At 39.8% G+C, this 21,016-nt stretch overlaps 1 protein-coding gene across 7 annotated transcripts in view; it reads right to left on the bottom strand.

Annotated features, from left to right (window-relative positions):
* Positions 1 to 21,016, bottom strand: part of LOC309521515 (M-phase phosphoprotein 9-like) — a 44,960-nt gene that overhangs the window by 11,946 nt on the left and 11,998 nt on the right. For all 7 annotated transcript variants that reach the window (XM_082204098.1, XM_082204101.1, XM_082204096.1 and 4 more), the window contains 12 exons: positions 19,220 to 19,737; positions 17,204 to 17,327; positions 16,202 to 16,295; positions 13,363 to 13,466; positions 10,017 to 10,139; positions 8,944 to 9,386; positions 6,593 to 6,748; positions 5,981 to 6,068; positions 4,600 to 4,815; positions 3,681 to 3,728; positions 2,829 to 2,893; positions 1,521 to 1,622 (listed from right to left, as the gene is read on the bottom strand). In XM_082204098.1, coding sequence (XP_082060224.1) covers positions 1,521 to 1,622; positions 2,829 to 2,893; positions 3,681 to 3,728; positions 4,600 to 4,815; positions 5,981 to 6,068; positions 6,593 to 6,748; positions 8,944 to 9,386; positions 10,017 to 10,139; positions 13,363 to 13,466; positions 16,202 to 16,295; positions 17,204 to 17,327; positions 19,220 to 19,737 — 2,081 coding nt within the window. The remainder of the gene's footprint in view (positions 1 to 1,520; positions 1,623 to 2,828; positions 2,894 to 3,680; positions 3,729 to 4,599; positions 4,816 to 5,980; positions 6,069 to 6,592; positions 6,749 to 8,943; positions 9,387 to 10,016; positions 10,140 to 13,362; positions 13,467 to 16,201; positions 16,296 to 17,203; positions 17,328 to 19,219; positions 19,738 to 21,016) is intronic.

The raw sequence follows: 21,016 nt of genomic DNA, 5'->3' as shown, positions 1-21,016 counted from the left end.
GCACATTTTTCTGAGGGCACACACTACTCCTGCTTCCCCCTCTGAGCCATTCCTGCACCACTTTGTGAGATATTTCAGTCCTTTCGCTTTCCTAGAGGTTTGGGACAATCTCATTTTCTTTTTTAAACTAGCCCTCTACATACCACCCTTCATGACAGTCACTGTTAAGCACAATATGAAAGGTCCATATAAAGAAGTATTAAGATGCAAAAATCAGCAGAATTTCTTTATAGGGAAATGCAGAATTTATTTACTAATAGACATTCTGAAGGCACCAACTTTAGTAAATGCTCTATCATTTTAGCCAAGTATTATTAAACTTAAGCCAGAATGCTAGAATAATTCATTTGGGGGACTAAAGAGTTGATGTAAGGAGCAAGTGTTTTATTTGTACTGTACATAACAATTTATACACCAGAGGTTCGTAGGCAGTGTATTAAGACTGAAATGAAATATTGCTGGGTGTCAAGCATAGCAACCAAGTCTGAGACTATCTGAAGAATATTCAACATCCAGAAGTTGAAGTAAAGAACTTTCAGAGATAGTTTGAGAACTGATTTGCTGTAATTCATTAAAATTATTGTTTGGGGGGCTGTGTGGGGTAGGAGAGAAAACATTTTTAGAGAAGTACTTGTTACCCCTAGAGCTGTGGCAGGGTGGGAACTTCAAGCCCAGGGATCAAACGCAGCTTCCCAGCCTCTAGCCTTCACCAGGCCACACTCCTCACAGGCTGTAGTCTGTGCCCTCTTTGAGCTCCTGCCTGTTGTGAAGCTATCAGCAGTACCTGCTAAGGACACCTCATTAAGGGCACCTCTCCATGCCTCTTGCTGGCCTGGAAAGAGATGGGGTGGGAGTATGCTGAAGCCTCTGGTGTTTACATGGCTAGAATGTAGGCCACTATTCTAAAATGTAGGCGCAACATCCATTGATCCATCTGCTTTTGCCTTTGGTACCCCCCAAGTGGTTTCTCCAAGAGTGGAATAAACAATAATAATAATGTGGGGTTTTTTGGGAGGGGGGCTATTGAGTTGTTTTTATTTTTATTATGTATTTTGTGGTTTTATATCTTGATTTTATTCTGTGAACCACCCTGAGACCTCTGGAGTATAGGGGGGTATATAAATTCAATAAGTAATATTAATAATACTAATAATAAATGTGACCATTGGGCTGAAAAATATCGCTTAACCCTGTCCGAGAGTCTTCCCTGGCTGAAACAACGCCTGCTCAAGATGATCTTGCATGGTTCATACAACAGACACTCAGACCACTGTACATACAGCAAGAACACATAGTATCATTGCTACATTACTAAAAATTGATAATTGCAGTAAGTCAGTGGGGATCTTGCTATATCCAGAAAGCCTCTTATTAATGCTTTATTATGCATCTGTTTTGCTGTGATTATCCTGTATCAAGGAAAACTGACTAATAGCTACGTTTATCCTTCTCAAAAATCACAGTTTTGTAAGACACGTATCCTTTACTTTCTCACAAGGTCATATTTATTATTTGCTTACTTGGCATAGGATGTTCTGAAGTGACTGTCTGCAAAATGACGAAATTTGAGCAAGTTTTCATGTTCTAACTGCTTGATCTGAGCTTCAAGTTTCGAGACAGTTCTATAATGGAAGCAAAAATATATTCAGAAACAATGGCATAAAATACGTTTGATCCAACAACTCTGCCAATCACTGTCAATGCAGATATTTTATAAGCTGGTCTGACTCAGTGCAAGGCAGCTGCTGATGTTCTCACACATTTGTTGTGCCTGGACCAGGAAACTCAAAGTTTTGAAATCACCACCAAAGTGTCACTGGACTTCCATACACTTTTTTAAACACTTGAAAAAGAAGTGTTGTACACAATTTGAGCTGCAATTCTAGGTGCAAGTACCACAAAACTGTGGGGTTTACTTCTGAGAAGAACTACATAGTAGTTTAAATATGTTGCATGGTATGAATGCTGCAAATGAATAAATAAATCATAGAATTGTAAGGGACCCCAAGGGTTACTTAGTCTAACCCCCTGCAGTGTAAAAAATCTCAGCTAAAGCATCCATGACACATGGCCTTCCAACCTCTGCTTAAAAACCTCCAAGGAAGGAGAGTCCACCATCTTCTGAGACAGTCTGTTCCACTGCCAAACAGCTCTTACCACCAGAAAGTTCTTCCTGATGTTTAGTCAGAATCTCCTTTCTAGTAACTTGAAGCCGTTGGATCAAGTTCTACCCTCCAGAGCATGAGAAAACAAGCTTGAGCCATCTGCCACCTGACAGCCCTCCAGGTATTTGAAGATGGCTATCATACTCCTCAGTTTCCCGTTTACCAGGCTCAACATATCCAACTCCCTCAACAATTCCTCATAAGGTTTGGTTTCCAGATCCCTCATGATCTTGGTTGCCCTCTTCTGTAAACGTTCCACCTTTTCAATAGCCTTCTTAAATTGTGGCAAGCAGAAATGCAAAGTTATCCGGGTGTGGTCTGACTAAGGCAGAACAGAGTGGTACTATTACTTCCCTTAATCTGGACACTAGACTTCTGTTGATGCAGCCTAGAACAGCATTAGCTCTTTTTTGCTCCTGCATCACACTGTTGACTCATGTTAAGCTTGTGGTCCACCCAAACCCCTAGATGCTTTTCACGTGTATTACAGGCAAGCCAAGTGTTCGCCATCTTATATTTGTGCATCTGGTTCTTCCTGCCTTACATTTGTCCTTGCTGAAATTCATTGTTAGCTTGGGCCCAGTTCTCCGATCTGTTAAGGTGATTTTGAAATTTTTACAACATTATTTGAAGAAGTAACACAGGATTAAATGGCACATTTACCTTTTCAAATCAGAAATCTGAGTTTGTGCATCCAAAAATTTGTTCTCAGTGATGTTTAAGGTATCCTGTAGGGAGGCAGAAAAGGTCACATGCTAAGCTTGCATAAAGTGTAAAGCAAATACAGAACTGGTCTCTCTACTAATCTTGAAAGATTACAACATGTAACTACTATTTATAGGGGCATCAATCCAATTTGGCTTGAGCTTCCTCTGGAGTAAGTTCAACGCATGTTTTGCTTCATTACCAATAATTAATCTTCATACTTGTACTCTGTCAGGATTGCTGCAGACCAGCAGATCATCTTGGGCCTTCCTTTCTTTCTGGCTTCCTACATGCAGCCATGTTCACTTGCTGAAGCAATCTGTCTTCCTAAATGATTCTCTGGTGCTAAGCACCTTCAGGGCAGGCCTATCTAGCTCCCTGCTGCTCTCTCAGCTGAGAGACACTATAATCTGCACAATATGGGTAAATGAATAAGAAGCTTCGTGCACAACAAATTCTAGTTATGGCTGAATTAGTGACCACTGGGTAGTTATCATTTCTGATATAGTTAAAATGTCTTGCAGAAAGGCTGAATTATGAGGAGTAAAAAATAATAATTCACCCTCCCTCCTTAATGTATCAGTTTCTGTTGACAGTACAATGCACACCTGGAAGATGTCCCTTATGAATTTAAGGCAATAATATAGAGAGTGTACATCCCACTGAACTCAGTAAGGCTTTCTTCCAAACAGACTTCCCTGCATAAGACTTCAGCCCTCCAAAACCCCTCCAGCTTTTGGTCCTCTTTATTTAAATACACAGAAAATTCCATAGAATAAAAATTTGGTACAAAGTGAATTTGCTTCTCACCTTTACTCTTTCATGCTCCTTCCCAAGGGATTCATATTCTCCTAAAAGCTACAAAGAAATAAAAGTAATTATATTTTCCTCCCTCAGTTAGTGATTATACTTTGAAACAGACATCACAGAAAGAAAATGTTTTGGGTGGATAGGATCAAGATGCCTGGACAAGAACCCTGCCCTAAAAATAACAGCAAATGTTCAAATAGGCAAGGATGTTACCTCTGTGGTGAATATGAATACTAATGATCTGCTCCCCTCTAGCATTAGAGAAAATTCCTCAAGACTACAGATTTCAACAACTGCAGAGCTATACAGATAACCTACTAAGCTTTACTCAGTTCCATTATCAGGCATGTCCAACAAAACAGAATTGAAACAAATTCCCTCAACTTTTTGATGAATTTCAGCCTACCCCTAGTTCTTCTAAAAAAAAATAAAATTCCCCAAGGAGGAACCTAGAATTAGTTTAGAAATACCAGAAATACAAAGTGTGAACTAAGACAGCACATCTATTTAGCTGCTAGAGACAGAAAAGAAACTGAGTAGGCAGAGACACCAAAAGATCTGCCTCCCCAGCTGCTGAATATCAACACTTAGCCATCTGGAATTAAACAGAATAGAAAAATGCTTCCCCCAATGCCTTTAGAAGTCACAATTTCTTTGTTAAAAGCTGCATACCACAAAGGTACTATTATTTTAGTAGAGACAATTGTAATACAAGTACGGAGACATTTCCATTAAGGGCTAGCCAAATCTGAAGTGTCCAAAAAGTGGTTCCTATTACAAAGTTCCAGGAATATCATCTCAATTAGAGGTTCATTCAAGCAGCTGCTTGATTATAGTGGGGCTCTCATTTGACCTCACAAATGGATTGTTCAGCTGAATTTACTCAAATATCCAAGTTACCCTGTTTTTTCCAACCTACATTTTGGAACATTTTATTTTCTTCCTTTAACTTGGCATCTTTATTATCTGAGAGCTTGTAGGCTTTTTCAAATGCTTCTTCTAGATCTTTAAGCCTCCTCTTCAGGCGGCTGATGGTGTTATCTTTCTCTTTACCACTGGTGCGCATTTCTTCAATACGTTCCTGCAAAGCCTTGGTGGTATTGCTGACAGCACAGAAGCGCTCTTTCCAGTCTGTCTGAAACAAAAGAAGGCCAAGTATCAGACAGGTACACACATAAACAGAAAACAGAAGCCTACTTTGAAAACAGAACCAGAACCAAAGCTAAGGAATATAATGTTTTGAGACACAAGATATAAGATTCAGACAAAACATGTTCTCATTTTTATTATTGCTTGCAAGCTTTAGGAGAGAGATCAGTAACATGCAGTGGATATAAACACAACATACTAACAGACCTGATCCAGTAGAGGGTAGATACATCGTCTGCAGAGAGCTTGCACATGGCCCAATAGAGCTGTTTCCCTGTTTTCTCCCACATGTAAGCTCACAGGCACCACAAGGGGACACTGCAGTCCTCCCTCTATGTGCCATGGTGGGTCAGCTGGGACCAACAACCATTAGGTTCCACTCCCAGGAAAATCTCCTGAGTTGCTATTCCACATGGGCATTAAGAAATCGTTGCATTTTCATTCTACTTGTTTCTTCTCTTCCCTCCCCATACAGTGGTACCTCAGGTTGAGAACTTAATTAATTCTGGAGGTCCATTCTTAACCTGAAACTGTTCTTAACCTGAATCACCACTTTAGCTAATGGGGCCTCCCCGCTGCTGCTATGCCACCACTGCACTATTTCTGTTCTCATCCTGAAGCAAAGTTCTTAACCTGAGGTACTATTTCTGGGTTAGCAGAGTCTGTAACCTGAAGTGTCTGTAACCCGAGGTACCACTATATTGCTTTCCTTTTCTATCAAACCTTTTAGAATGAAACTCTGGGGCCTGGGCCATTTTTAGTCTTTATACAGCACCTAGAAAAACATTAGGTGCTTTAGAAATTATAAAATTATCCACACTTTAAGTCATAATGGGTTGTATTAAGGTTTATTATCAATTATATTTTAGTGCTTATATTGCAAATAAGAAGCTTTCTGGTGAATGGCAAGATTGACTGATTATTTGTTTATTTAAAGCCAAACCTAATGACTAGGATTCTAGTAGGGAATAAAGGAGACCCCAGGGAAAGGAGGCATCGCTACAAGAACTGCTGACTTGTGCCAGATAAGGACTCCCAAGTTCCAGCAGAAAAACATACAGCTCAAAGGGCTGACAGATCAGACTTGTATCGTCTCGCTTGGTAATCTTTCTATATAACTGAGCTCAATTTGACTCACGGCATGCACTTACCACTTCTGTTTCCAGAGTGCTATTTTTATCTTCAAGTGCTCTCATGCGATTATTAGCTTTATCCAATGCTGCCTGTAAGTGGTCACATCTAAAAATGAAAATAAAGCCATGAAAATGATAGAAATGAAAACAAGATTTTTCAGTATTTTTAGCTGAGTTGTCTAACTAGGCTATGAGAGTGTGACCAAAACTGCATTTGAAAATGATTTGAACCCAGGCACTGTATATCTAGTTTCTAAAGCTACAATAGTCTTCTTTCCAAAAGTGGCATGTACAACAAACATTGAAGAAATAGTTCCACTTCCAGCTAAGCAGCATAAACAAGTTACCTTGAAGATTTGTGCTAGAGGAATTCTGTATGTGAATAACAGCATTTATCTCTTTTCTCTGTCTAAAACTCATCCCTAATTAACGGGCATCTCAAAGATTCCACATTATGTATTTTCATGTAGCCATCAATATCTGTGCCCTAGATCTTAAAAGTGAAGGAAGCAATAAACAGAAAGAGTTGCTCCAGGAAACAACAATTTTGAAAGGAGACAGAGACAGAGAGACAGACACACAGGGGTGGGGGGTAAGAAATATGCACATTGTTCCAAGCAGCTCTATTACCTGTCAGTAAGATTTTGATTGATCTTCTCAAAGTCTTCTGAATGAGGTTTATGGCTTGCCTCCAGCTGCTGTTTTAAGCTTTGAATTTCTGAATCATAATAAGCTCGTAGATCAGCAATATGCCGGGCATGTTTTTCTCTCAAATTCTGCCTAATCCTGTTTTTTAAGATTAAAAATATGTCATAATGCATTTGCAACACTGTTTTTTAGAGACAGAAAATGACCATCCTGGCACGTGTTTTCCACAGATGGTGAACTACGGCTACTGAAATTTGCCTCCACAAACAGATGCCAAGTGATCTTCCCCACCAAAGCACTTGTATAACAGGGCATGTGTACAACTAGTTCTGAATACAGAAGCTCTGATGGGTGTTTCGTGAACAGTAGTGTCCCCATGGTACATAGCAAGTCTTTTTTGAAAGAGAGAAGTTAAAAAGCATCTTGATATAGCAGAACATGTGGGAAGCTCTACTGTTCAAGGCAAACAAGCCAGAGTCTCGTTCAAGCTCAGACATTCTGAATTAACTCTCCAAATTAAGTACCACGGCTGGAATATCTGGGCAATCCAATGACAATATGAAGCGAAACCAAGTGCTTCAATTTCTAGTCTCTGGTTCTCAGATTTTTCATGTAAGAATGGTAGTCGCAAATCAAGAGTTCATTTCTTTCCTTTTCCTATGCATAAGAACCACATAAAGAGTCCTGCTAGATAAAAAGCAAATCTGCCATGTCATAGGAAGATGTCAGACCAACTGGTGCATCTAGTTCAGTATTATCTACACTGTCTGCAAGCAGCTCTCCAGGATTTTAGACAGGGCTTTCGTCCAGCTCTATCTAGAAATGCTGGAGACTGAACCTGGGACCTTCCACACACTGAACAAATTGAGACTGGAAGTCTCAGTAAAAAGAACAGTCTGTATTTCCAATTGCACAGATACTGCTTTTTCTGCTAAGTAGCAAAGCTTTCAATTTAAGCAAATGCATTTCCTTCTTTGAAGTACAATACAAAGTATTTTGAAGTTTTCTTGTAGTCTGTAAGCAAAAGACATTTCAACTGGGCTTCCCTTGCTGCAAACGTTTGGCGAATCGGGGCAAAATATAGTCTAATAAAAAAATAAATCTGAGAGACAGCCCGGGGAGGTTGCTACTTAAGAAAAAAACTGGAATCTGAAAATCACTATTGGGAAAAATACCTTGTGAGGGTTCTGAGGAATGACAGCCAGTGAGGAAAGGGCAGTGCACCTCCAATTTCCACTCAAAATTGCAGTTCCCTAGGCTGCTTTTGATTATGAACATTCTGAGCCATTCTTACATATATTTTTAAGGTGTAGCTTGCCTGCAAGGTGGCAGGTGTGCTTTTTTAATTGGTTAAAACAGACATGATAGCAGAAGACTTGTTCATTTAAATCCAGGTCTGCCCAATCATGTTTAAAGTAGATAGGGGAGTGGTGTTTAGAGCAAAAAGGGCACAGAGGGAGAGTGCTAACCCATCTCCTCCCAGTTTAACTCCCCAGCTAAGTTCCAAGTATCCAGAAGGGACAGAGCTCAGCTCCCTTTGTCCACGTTTCCCTGTGCTCTAAACAGGCAGGTCTGTTGGCATCATGTCTAGTCTGGTCCTTAGTCTGAGCTCTCCTCAAATGACATAATCCAGCCTGAATCCAAGTTAGCCACTTTCCACAAAACTGAAACACAAGCCTTGCAAATAATTTTAGAATAAGCTACTGGGTGCGGTCTGAAGGCGTATGACTTTAGCACTTTGCAGAAAGACTTCATGAGGCCTCCTGTGAACCACAAGTATGCCACTTGGGGTTCCATGATGGAAGAACAGTTGAATATAAATGAAGAAAAATAGATAAGCTACATGCTTTCTAGCCCCCCCCCCAAATGTTTACTATAATATTTGGTCTCTAAAGAAAGTTTCACCAGGTTTTGTGGCCTGGTCACCTGACTACAATTCAAACTCATCACAGGCAGCCAGAAGTGACTGCTTTCAGGCCTGTAATAATGCTTAGTATTTTCATTTAACTCAGCGGAAGGCTTCAGGAAAGGAAAGTAAGCAGAAGTTTCAAATTACAGTGGTACCTCAGGTTAAGTACTTAATTTGTTCCGGAGGTCTGTTCATAACCTGAAACTGTTCTTAACCTGAAGCACCACTTTAGCTAATGGGTCCTCCTGCTGCTGCCACGCCGCCGGAGCACGATTTCTGTTCTCATCCCGAAGCAAAGTTCTTAACCCAAGGTACTATTCCTGGGTTAGCAGAGTCTGTAACCTGAAGCGTATGTAACCCAAGGTACCACCGAATATTGCGATGCTTATTTAAAGGTCAAGATTCTTACTGACATCAGCCTTACTTGGAGAATACCACAGGATCTTCCATGCATGTCACTGAAATATTGTATTCCGGCAAACTATTATTGGCAGATGGAGGCTGGGAGTGGGCAGCTGAAGATGGCGTGAGTGTCAAGTTGTCATCCTCTTCAGTGTTTAAGAACTCACTGCTTGGACGACAAGAACTGCTGGCGTTAGTTTCATTCTGGAACATGCAAGTATTCCAGGGGTCACTGTGCAAAGCTGTTGCACTCAAAGTGTATTTTGGAGACCCAGGAGACAGAGGTGATGTTACTGTGCTTATGTGAGACAATGAATCGGAGTCTGAATGCATGAAAAAAGGAGGATCTGCCATAGAGTCTGGAGAAAACATAACCCTGTCAGGTGTCCCATAGAAGGAGGACGGAGGCGGTCCTGGATTCTGATGGCCAGGTTTCATGTGCAGTGTTGGGTCGAGGGTCAGGATCTGGGAAACAAAGATCACAGTGATTAGAATTGAAAAATATCTGTGGTCAACTATCTGGTGAAGCAGCTTTCATTTTGATATAAAAAACAGGAAGCTTTTGAAATTTTTAAGAGATAAGTTACAGCTGTAATTTCATAATAGTATGTGCATAGCTGGGGAGAGAACAATGTTAGTTACTTAAATCTGTGAGCTGCATTTAAGCTTGCAGCTTCTGCTTGAAAGTTAAGCTGTTCATTTTTTGCCATGTTTTGTTAAGTGTGGAAGGTGAAATTATTGACAACACCCCCCCCCTTGTTGTGTGTTCCTGATTTAATAAGGAACAAAGAACCATCTGATTTTGTGATCAATAGCACAGGGGTGTGTGTGTGTGTGTGTGTGTGTGTGTGTGTGTAGGTATGTATACACTTTGCAAAGATCTAATTATTGGGCTTATGTCAAGGGAGTACTTCAGTATATTTTGGAGTCTAGAACAGATGAGTTTTGTCAGGGAAAAGGGTGATATTTTTATATACCTATACACACACACACAGAGAGAGAGAGAGAGAGAGAGAATGAATCTTTGAATCTTAAGTGTGAGGAAGCATGGAAGGCTTCTAATCCAACATATGGCGCTGAAATACAAACAATTACCTCAGGAGGGTGAGTTGATTGTGAGGGGGAAAGGTTCCAGTCTACAAACTGTTTACATTCCCTTTGTTTCTTATGATAAATTTCCTTTAAGGATGATGGCTTCATCTCATCACCAGAAGACAACTAAAAAAAAAGGAATTAAGATTTGTTTAAAATAATACCAAACACCCATCATATTTAATGCAAAGATGCCAAAGTGAACTTAAACATTTGGGGAAGGGGAAGTGAATACAGTAGTGCCAATTCAAGTTCCAATGTGTGGTCTAAAGTATTATTGTTATATTATTAATATAATAATTATTAATAATTTATTGTTGTTATATTTGTCATGTGCTTTTCTCACAAAGTGACTCAAAGCAACTTACATTAAAAAGACTTAAGAACAATCAGTTACAAACCTAAACATACACACAGCTATTTTATGTGCCTGCCCATTCATACCAACAGCTCTAGATACATATGATGCTAAATCCAAGTCTGAAATAAATCTTGGTTTACCATGAACAAGCAGCATACTAGTGCATGCTGCTCAATCATGCCTGCTTTACTCCTCCCCTTTCAAAGAGTGGAAACAAGCCGCAGAGGGCCTGGCTTAATGTTATGTGTGAACACTCACTTGAGATAGTTTCCTAACAAACCAAGAATAAGGGATCGTATACAATGCTAAGCTAGTCACTTCATAGTTTGTTTTCTCATGCAATAAAAGGAGACACAAAGTAGGCACAATTGAGGTGTTGGCCCTAGCATGCTGCTTGTTCAAGGTAAACCATTATTTATTTCTGATTATGACTTACCTTTAGGGCCATGAGTAGGCTCCTCCTACTTTAGGGAAATGGGAAAGTATGTGCCCACAGTAATTCTATGAGAACATAGCCAAAAAAGGGGTGGGCTGTTGTAAATTAATGATAAAAATATTATTATTATTAATTCAGTTTATATTCTGTCTTTCCCACTGAAGGTGCCCAGGGTAGCAAGCACATCAGTGAGCAATTTTTAAAAATACTCTAAAAGCTGAATAAATCTTGGAAATTTTCTAAGACCTTTCCTGGAACTGTCAACTTTAATAAATAAATAAAGGGAATAAACCTATATGCTAAGAGTAGCTCACATAACACCTTCTGGATATTGCTAGACTACAAGCTCCCATCATCCCTGACAATTAGGCCATGTTGCCTGGGGCTGGAGCTAGGAATCCCAACAACAACTGAAGGGCACAACGTTGGCTACTTCTGCTGTAGCCCTTTCATTTATGGAGATGTACAAAAAAGCAGAAGTCTACCTCGATTCTTAGTAAGACACAAAGCTGCTTCTGCCTCCTAGTGTTCTGGACAGTAAGTGCAAGGATACTTTGATTGGCTTGGATTGCCGTAATCAATCAATCCATCCATCAATCAATCAATAGAACAACATAAGGGCTCCCTACGATGCCCCACTCCTGGGTACTTTCATATTCCTCCAGCCCAATCCCCTACAAAAATTCTAGCTACAGGCATGGAGCAATGTAGGGCAACCAGAGCATATGTAAATGTCAAGGATCCCTGGATCAGGCCAATTTCATTCGGTTTTAGCAAAAGCAGTTTTCTCCTCTTTTATCTGGATAGTTTTTTAAAAAAGAAGGGTACATAATGCATTTGGTTGATATTGCAGCAAATTCTGCTCAAAAGGAAAGCAGAGCTCAGCAACTCAACAACTTGTATAGTTTCTTTTTAAAAACAAGGAGTGATAATAAATCAAGAAGAGGCAAGCATAACTTTAAACAGGGCCAAACCAGAGGAGGCACTGATCATGGAATTTAAAAAGCCATTCATACAATTCTTGACGTAAATGGGAGGCAAAGGGGAGGCTGATCTGGAATAAGACCTCGGGGGTATAGAAAGGATGTAATACTCTCTACCCCCACCCCCACCTCAGTCCCGATATGGACCAGCCACCCTACACCTGCTATTTATTTTATTTATTCCTTTTCCATATATGCAGGGTTAGAATGACAGAAGCAAACTGCTAAGTGAAAACCACTGTTCCAAGGCATGATTGGCTGAAAAGGGAAAAAGGGAAATTATGACTCTTTTCTTAGCACTGAAATTTATCCATCTAGGTAAACAATAATACTGTAAATCACAGAAATGACAAGGCCTTCAGAATTTTTTAAAGGTCAGCTATTATTATCTGCTGTATTCAATTAATTGAAAGCATTTTCTTTCATGTTTCCTGCCTCTTTTTATTATAGATTTGCTTAGTTTTTAAGAAAGGTGCATCAAAGTCTCATGAAACAGAACTTCAGAAACCATCCATTCCAGTCAACAGCCAACTTATAGCAAAGAATTACAATTAGAAGCTTAGCACAAGAGCTACTGGAGACAATATATTCATTTCAAGTGAGCCCTGAAGGTCTTGAAACCCTTTTGCTAAGGCCATGTCTCGCCTTCTCCTGTCCTGTATTGGCTCCCTGCCACCTTTTTCAACACTCCCGAGTTGCTACATGGATAGTTGTCCTATCTCATTCCCCTTCACTCACCTCCCTAGTCACTCTACATAAGTATATCCATTTTTATTTTCCAACTCCTATGGCAGTTCTGAGTAAAAAATAATAAAATGATTAGTCACATTTATCAGAACCTATCAGTTATAAACACTAAATAAAAGTTTCAGGAGGTGGATAAGAAAGCACAAAAAACTATTCCTGTGTTAACTGCTAGAAACAGACAGATCATTAAGGCTGTCCAAGAAAATATCAACAGCTAATGAACCCAATTATGAACCATAGCCATTTGCTTTTTAATAATAATATTTTATTTATATCCCGCCCTCCCCAGCCGAAGTCAGGCTCAGAGCAGCTAACAACAATAAAAGTAACACAGCATTCTAAAATCAATTCATTTTAAAATCAATTCAAAATCAAATTAATTGCAACCATTGGGCTAGACGTTCTGTGAGGATTACCAAAGGAGGGGGTCAGATTGTGCCCTGGCCAAAGGTCTGGTGGAACAGCTCTGTCTTGCAGGCCCTGCGGAAAGATGTCAAGTCCCGTAGGGCCCTAGTCTTTCGTATTTATCCTGCCTTTGGGCCTGAGTCAAATGTCTCTTACTGAAAACAATCCTTAACCCTGCCAGCAGGTAATTCAAACCGACCCATCCACAACAACTTGAACAACGGTCCACTTTCTCAAATGCCCTAGGATCCTTGAAGCAATAGGAGAGAGAAAAGGGGCCTGTTTCTCAGGTCCCCTAAATAAACTGGCTGTGCAGCAAATGCCTGCCAACCAATCCAAACTGCAACATTGGCTGAACAGGGGGGAAACATTCTAACATCCATTAAACTACCAAAGCGAACACTACACAAAAGATACCTGGTCCGAGGACATCTTTGTTGCAAATGCACTAAATTCATTTCTGAAGTTCTCAGGCAAAGTATGGTACGTTTCCTTCTCATCTAGTTTCCAGTATGTCAATCCTGAAATGGAGAAATATATCAAAGTTTACTTCTATATAGAAAAGAGCTGTGAAGCCTGACATTACTTTTTTTTATTTTCACATTACGGGTGCAAATTCGCAACATTATGAAAAACTCATGTCTGAAATGTTATGCTTCAGAGCTTTAGCAGTAATAGGGTTTGACATGAAATAATGCTAAAGATAATGTATTAATATTGCAGAGAACTCTGGGGAAACTAGTGCTGAGAATGTAATGAGAATATTTGTCCTTAATCATATTTCAACATTATCTCCATCTAAATCAGTCCTTCCTTATCCTGATTTAAACAGCAACACTAGTTCATTGAATCTGAATAAAGAACAGTTGGCCTCCTTGCACTTTTCTTTTTTTATAATATATTTATTAACTTTTCAAAGGTTGTACAAAAAACAAAAATACAAAAATAAAAACACATATAATTCCATTCACTTATTTTCTTTTAACTTACTTCTACCTCCTCACACCTTCCCTTCTTGTATTCCAATTCAGATTATTAACTCAGCAAATCCTTATTACTTATTTTTCAGCTTTAACTTAATAATTTAACATATTATTATTTTACTTTTTCTCTTTCATCCATTTCCTCAATTTATTTTTGCTAACCTTATTTTCATTTAATTTAGTTCATTTTAAAAAAAAACCAATTTTACCTTATCCAAACTTAAACATCAATACTTATACATCAATACTCATTCTTAAAACATTTTTTCTAAAGTCGATCCAAATTCCCTTCCACGAATTTCCCAATTTTCATAGGCCTCCTTGCACTTTTCACTCACATTTGCAACATGAGAAGCAACATCATAGCTGTTTGCTATGAAAATGGGGCATAAATTCTATAATAAAAGGATTACATTTTAAAAAACAATTGGCATTCTTCATGTTTTTTCTCTTATCCTACTCTCCCAAGCTTATTGTGCTTGGGGCAAAATAAAGTCGTTTGCCAGTTTTACTAGTTGGAAGGTGTGCAGAGGAGGGCCACCAAGATGGTGAAGGGTCAGGAAACCAAGCCTGATGAGGATTGGCTGAGGGAGCTGTGTATGTTGAGCCTGGTAAAGAGGCTGTCACATGGAGCAAGCTTGTATTCTTCGGCTCTGGAAGATAGGACTTGAACCAATGGATTCAGGTGTTTTACAACCCAGTGTATATTTTATTTATAAACAAAATAAACCAAAAACAAATAGCATAAAGAAAAACTATAACAGCAAGTTGAAAGAAGCATAAGATTGAACATTATCAAATTCAAGAACATTACAAAAAAATACCCATTTCCCCATAAACCTGTTATGCTGATTTATATGTATACATTTGTCATATTTTAGCTTAATCACAGTTACTATGGACCAAATTATCTCAGTCCCTGCAGATATAGTAGGAGATATGTTTCTTTCCCAATGTTTATGGGGCAAAGTTTTTATTATTAAAACCAAAATCAGGGCCAAGCTCTTACAAGGGGACTTTCAAGAGAACAACATTGTTTATCATATTGATATTTATAAAAAGCAGAAAAACAGCAGCATAGTGCCTTACAGTACAATCCTATACATATCTGTTCAGAAGTACACCCCACTTAGTTCAAGGGGGCTTGCTGCTGGGTAAATGGGTACACTCAACTTGCACCTTGCGTGGGGCTTACGTTCCAGAGATGGCACATATATGCAAAAGCACGTCTAGTCAAACCATCTCCTTGGAACTGCCCCCATGCAAGCAACCTTATCTCCAGAGCAGGCACACCAAACAGGTCCTTCTTCCCACTCCTAAGTAAGGCAGAGCGCGTTCACTCTCTCCACCTTGCTTACAGGGCTCTGGGAAGTTCCCAGGAAAACCCTGAGCAAAACGTTCTCTGTTATCTGTGCTTTAATTTGTGCAATTTCAACCAGCCAGCCATCAACCGCATAAAGTTGAAATTATTAAATTATACATGCACAAGTTACAAGCTGACTGTATAGGGCAGGGGTAGTCAACCCTTTTATACCTACTGTCCACTAATGCATCTGTTAGGGAACTGACATCGAAGCGAGAGGCGAAGGGGAGGCTCCCAGATGATACTGGCGAAGGACCCAGCAGCAGGGGGAGAGACAGCTCAGTAGAGGGGGAAGCCAATCAGCGCAACACCAGGAATAAAGGGAGGCAGACGGGGGAAGTGGAGAGAGGGTTCCAGGACTCTTCACTGGACATCAGTGAGGAGAGCCCAGGTCCTCCGCTACCCACGCCTTCCCTGCGCAGAAGACTCCCGCGCAGTGAGAGGAGGAGGAGACTGGGTGTCAAACAACTTTTATGTTGGAAGAGGTTCAAGAAACGCCCACTGACAGATTCTGCCAGTGACTGAGGCAGCCGCGATGAGAAGGGGCTGTGCAGTCAGAAAGGTTTAACAAGGCAAATTAACCGAGAAAGGCACCAGTTTACGCACGAGTAACTCATACCCACTAACAGCATCTTTCTTTATGGTAAAATTTCCTTACCGCCCACCCGTGCTCGATGGAAGGAGGATTCAGCTTGTGCTGTAGAACCCCCTACTGCCCCCCTAGCAGGTTGACAACTCCTGGTATAGGGTTTATTTTTGGGACTGTGTTCTTAATCTTACCAAACTGCAACACACAGAGTCACCAAAAGTAAGGAGAAACAGACACAAAATCAGTCACAACACAATTTACATTTAGTTGCAATTTTGAAATAGTAACAACAAAAGCAAAATAGAAAGCAATTAACTATACCTGAAGTACAAGAACTGAAAGACATTTGGCTTCCGTTTTGTTCATTGAGGTAAAAAGTGTAAGATGATGATGGAACAGCTGCAGTAGGATTAGTCTACAATTCCACAAAAGGGGGACACACAATGATTTATAGACCAATAAAAAAGTTACATAAATTATATCAAGTAAAAAGAAAAAGTCAGCATCAACTACAAAATATTGAAAAAATATTTTACAAGCGATTGTCTATAGCCATTTAACCAAAGTTCTCACTGAGGTCTATGACCTCACTCCAAGGAGGCAGTGATGGCTTTAAACAAGGATCAGACAAATTCATGGAGGAGAGGGCTATCCATGCTTGGGAATAGAATGCTAGACTGGATGGGCCACTGGTCTGACCCAGGAGACTCTTCTTATGTTCACCAAGAGCATATATTATATTAAATCCTATTGTATTTGTTACAGAGAAGCTCAGGGGAACTGTATGAAAGTGGTGGGGATTTCAAAACCAGTTTGCAATAAGGAACAGGTGAGGAGAGGAACCTCAATGCTGTTCAAAAACTGATGAAAGCGGGTTATTGTTGGGCATGTGCACATATACAGTGGTGCCTTGCAAGAAGAAAAGAATCCGTTCTGTGATTCTCTTCATCTAGCGGTTTTTTCGTCTTGCGAAGCAAGCCCATTGACGGATTAGCGCTATTAGCGGTTTTTAGCGGCTTATCTGCTGATCGGATCAGCTGATAAGCGGCTTAGAAAAAAGGGGGGAACCAGCAGGAACTCGCAAGACATTGTCGTCTTGCGAAGCAAGCCCATAGGAAATTCGTTTTGCGAAGCACCTCCAAAACGGAAAACTCTTTCGTCTAGCGAGTTTTCCGTCTTGCGAGGCATTTGTCTTGCGGGGCACCACTGTACTTGGCCACATCTAAATGTAGCTCTTTGGATCCCAGAAAGAAAATGTAGCTCAGTCCTATACACATTTACTATTCCAATGAAGGGGTTTAGGTGGAATGGTGGTCCACTTACATTCTCCAATGTTACAGCCTGTGAGTGCTCTTTTACTTGCACAGAATGCGTATCCCCTTCCTCCACATTTGTTCTTTTCAGCTGGTTTTGCTTTAACTTTTGAGCCCATGATGTTAAAGATTTACTACAATAAGGGAAATAGAAAAAGAGAAAGAAACATGTTTGCCCCAGCAACATTTATTTTAGATCTATTTCATGCTACAGCCTGTAAGGTACTATGGCCTTATGCAGGGGAGACTGGACAAACTCCCCCCCCCCGAATGGTTTTCAACAAATAATATTGGGAAGAAAGAAATTGTTCCCTGGAGTCTACAACAGGACATCCTGTAATTTATTTAAAATAAGATCTGTGCCAAAATGAAGAGATGATGCAACTCAAACCCTGCAGTAGCTCAAATATCTGGGCAACTGTAAAGAACTAACCATACTGAAACACTTACAGAACTTGCAGAATATGAGTAAAAAGACTCAAGAAAACAATGGTCAGATCCAAAGTACAAATGACTAGCTCCACGGGAGGCTTTGGATTTTTGTTTCTTTAATAAAAAATAGTCTTCCATGCCATATAGCAACCCCAACTAAAGGGAGCAAAAGCAATATGTCACATGGGAGATCTGCTGATCAGTAGAAAAATATCAGAAGTCCCACTAATTGCATCCCAAACTCTAAGCATCATAGTGAAGACATGCACACAAACAAACAAACAAACAAACACAAGTGTATGTGTTTTAGAAACTTCACCACGCTATAAATATCAGAGTGTGAAGAAAACCAAATACAGTGGTGCCTCGCAAGACGAAATTAATTCGTTCCGCAAGTCTCGTCTTGCGAGTTTTTCGTCTTGCGATGCACGGTTTCCCATAGGAATGCATTGAAAATCAATTAATGCGTTCCTAGGGAACATTTCAGTTCATTCACAACAGAATGTATATTTCATCTCAAGAATTCTGAGGGCTAAGCACACCCAGAACATGCTCTCTTTGCTATATAGTTTATAGCTGAAGCAGCTGCTTTTCAGCCAGGTCCTCTCAGACTTCAGGGTGTACATAAAAGTAAGTTCCTTTCATCTTTAAACCTCCACAATCCAGTCTTGGGCTACTTCTAAAGCTTTAGAGGATGAAACTGTTTGAAGAAAGTGCTAGACTGAAGCAGGCTATACTCTTTCACATTTGTAAGAACTCAATCATTTTGTGTGGCAGCAACACCACTTCGGAACTCCCTGCCTATTGATATCAAGCAGGGATACAGTCTTTGCTGTACGCTTCCTGCTGAAAACATTCAGACGCTTAGAAAGTTGAGGTGATTTAAATCTGTTTCAATATTTTAATGTAGTTTATTTTTTCTTGATCTTATTGTTTTAACTTTTTGTAAACCATTTTGAGGTTTTTGTAATCAAGTGGTGTGTAAATTTTATGAAATAAAATAAATGGGGAGACTGTAGCTCAGTAGTAGAGTGCATGTTTTGCATGCAGAAAGGCCTGGGTTCAGTCTTTGGCACCTCTGGGTAAGGCTGGTAAAGACCCGTCCGAAACCCTGGAGACACACTGCCAATCAGTGTAGAATATACGCTGTTCACCTAGGTAGAGCAGTGGTCTCACTCAACAAAAAGAAGCTTCCTGTTATTTTAACACCTCTCTCCTCGTAGACTTTCAATGCAGAATAGCAACATGCCACACACCTACCAGGAATGTGAAGTGCCAGGAACATTTCTGCCTATTTAACAAAACAAAACAAAACAAAACAAAAAAGCCTGAAAATTTCCCTGGGAATAAGCAAGATTTTTAAATATAGACACCCTCATATTACATCAGTGATAGCATATCAGGTATCACAAATGCAAGGAATGTATCTTAGATTTTAACGTAAGCAAACTCAATTGCATGCTGAGTGGCATATATAGGCAAGTAGTGAAACTACCTTTCCAAACACTACTGCCTGTGTTAAAAGCAGAGTAGACATACTAAAACCTTACCAACTCTAAATATAAACCTAATGACTCCAAGATTGGCCACTTACCAGTTTGTTTTTCCACAATGACCTTCGCCGATCTTATGCTCAAATTCATCAGAAAAACCTTTATCATCTTTTTTCAGCAATGGACAATGTTCTACACCTGTTTGTGTATATTCTCTGGTGTTCTGAATACTGGCTGTAACTAGACCTTCCGGCACTGGTGAGGCACCTTCCTTTCCTTTGGTAATCTCCTCTGGGTCTTCCATGCACGTCTGAATGTCTTTATATTTGCTAGGACTCAGTTCTGCGGCAGAACATGTGCCATAGCCACTGCTCATTGAAACACTATTTGTGAGGCACTCCGGAGGCATGGCCGAAGCTTCCAGATGACTCTCATGATCACTGGTTTTGAGATGACTGGTAAAGAGCTCATTTTCTTCAAAAGTTTCAGACTGCAACCCCATTTGACTTTCTAATGAAGAAGAACTGTTCACAAATTTGATCTGAGAGGTTTGTTTCTTGCACGAACACACATTCTGGCTTTGCAGCTTCATCAAGTGTTTGATTTCATTCTGTATGCGCTACAAATAAAAATATGTTATTTAAAATAAAAATTGGAAATCATTGTGGAAATTGCGCACAAGGGTTATTTTAACCTTAACTTCCACAAGACGTAACATGCAGAAATGTGTTATGGGATACAAATGAACACCCTGAGTTGTTTCACTATTGACATTAAAACACATGCGTGTGCACATTCAGTGTTGCTTGGTTAAGACTATGTTAAAGGTAAGTACAAGAAACAAATGGAGAGTGGGAGATTCCATCCCATACAACTTTAAATGAAACAAGGAAACCTTCATGTCCAGAAATAATTGTTACTCACCCTGCAAAGTTGACCTAATAAATAAAATTAGTAAAGTTTTAAAGCCATGGAAGCCAGCTTTTCCAGTGATACTCATAGCACATCCATGGGCAATTCTGGAGAGACGCAATGCCACTAACCACTCCTAATTTGCTTTTCCTGCTAGCCTGCCTCAAAATCCATGTATAGTACTTAAAATATCCACAATTCTTATTCCCAATCTCTACCACTTTCCCCCAGCTATCTTCACCTCCCCAAGCAGACAAATAGCAGCTACAAGCCTCCAATTGGAATTACTTGTTTAATGAAATCACTGGTTTGCTCAGGACCAATGATTGGTATATGTGTATTGTGTCTCTAAATTTGGAATGAAGACCCATTAATTTTAATTAAGCATATTCCACACCAGGCATAGTTATGGTTGCATTTATTCTTCAAAACAGAATGCTTAGAAGAAGTGAAGCTGCTCGTCTTTTTAAAACATTTCTGGACCAGACCTAGCAAAAAAATGTTCTATTTTAATATGAGGTTTTGTGGTCTCATTGCCAAAAACAAAACATATCTTCATGGGAATTAGCCAAATTCAAATACAACCATTAAGTTTTCAGCCTAATATATAGCATGATTGCCACGTGTAACCAACATGTTTCTGTAAGGCCACGAATAATGAGAACATTTCTATCTTCCAGAAAACTCAAAATACAGAACCAGTCTCTCATCCTAAGAAATGGTGCTCAGGTGTGACCAACGCCTTTCAGAATTACACACAACAACTTCAATGAATCTGCATAAGAAATGCCAAGTGTTGATCAGGCAAACTTTGGCATCAGCGGCGCTTCCACCGGGTTAGTTTTGAAAACCAGCAACCCCGGCAAGCACCCTTCAGTGAGCAATCAGGCCTCTCCATAGCAACAGATGATCGTAGACGCCTAACACAGAGAAGAAATACCAACATGGATGAAAAAAGATGCAAGACGAAAAGAAAGTAAGGAGGA

The sequence above is a fragment of the Podarcis vaucheri genome (assembly GCF_965113315.1).
Source record: "Podarcis vaucheri genome assembly, chromosome: 16".
Classification (NCBI taxonomy): domain Eukaryota; kingdom Metazoa; phylum Chordata; class Lepidosauria; order Squamata; family Lacertidae; genus Podarcis; species Podarcis vaucheri.
The sequence above is the reverse complement of the archived record's forward strand: the minus strand, read 5'-3'. Positions and strand labels throughout refer to the sequence as shown.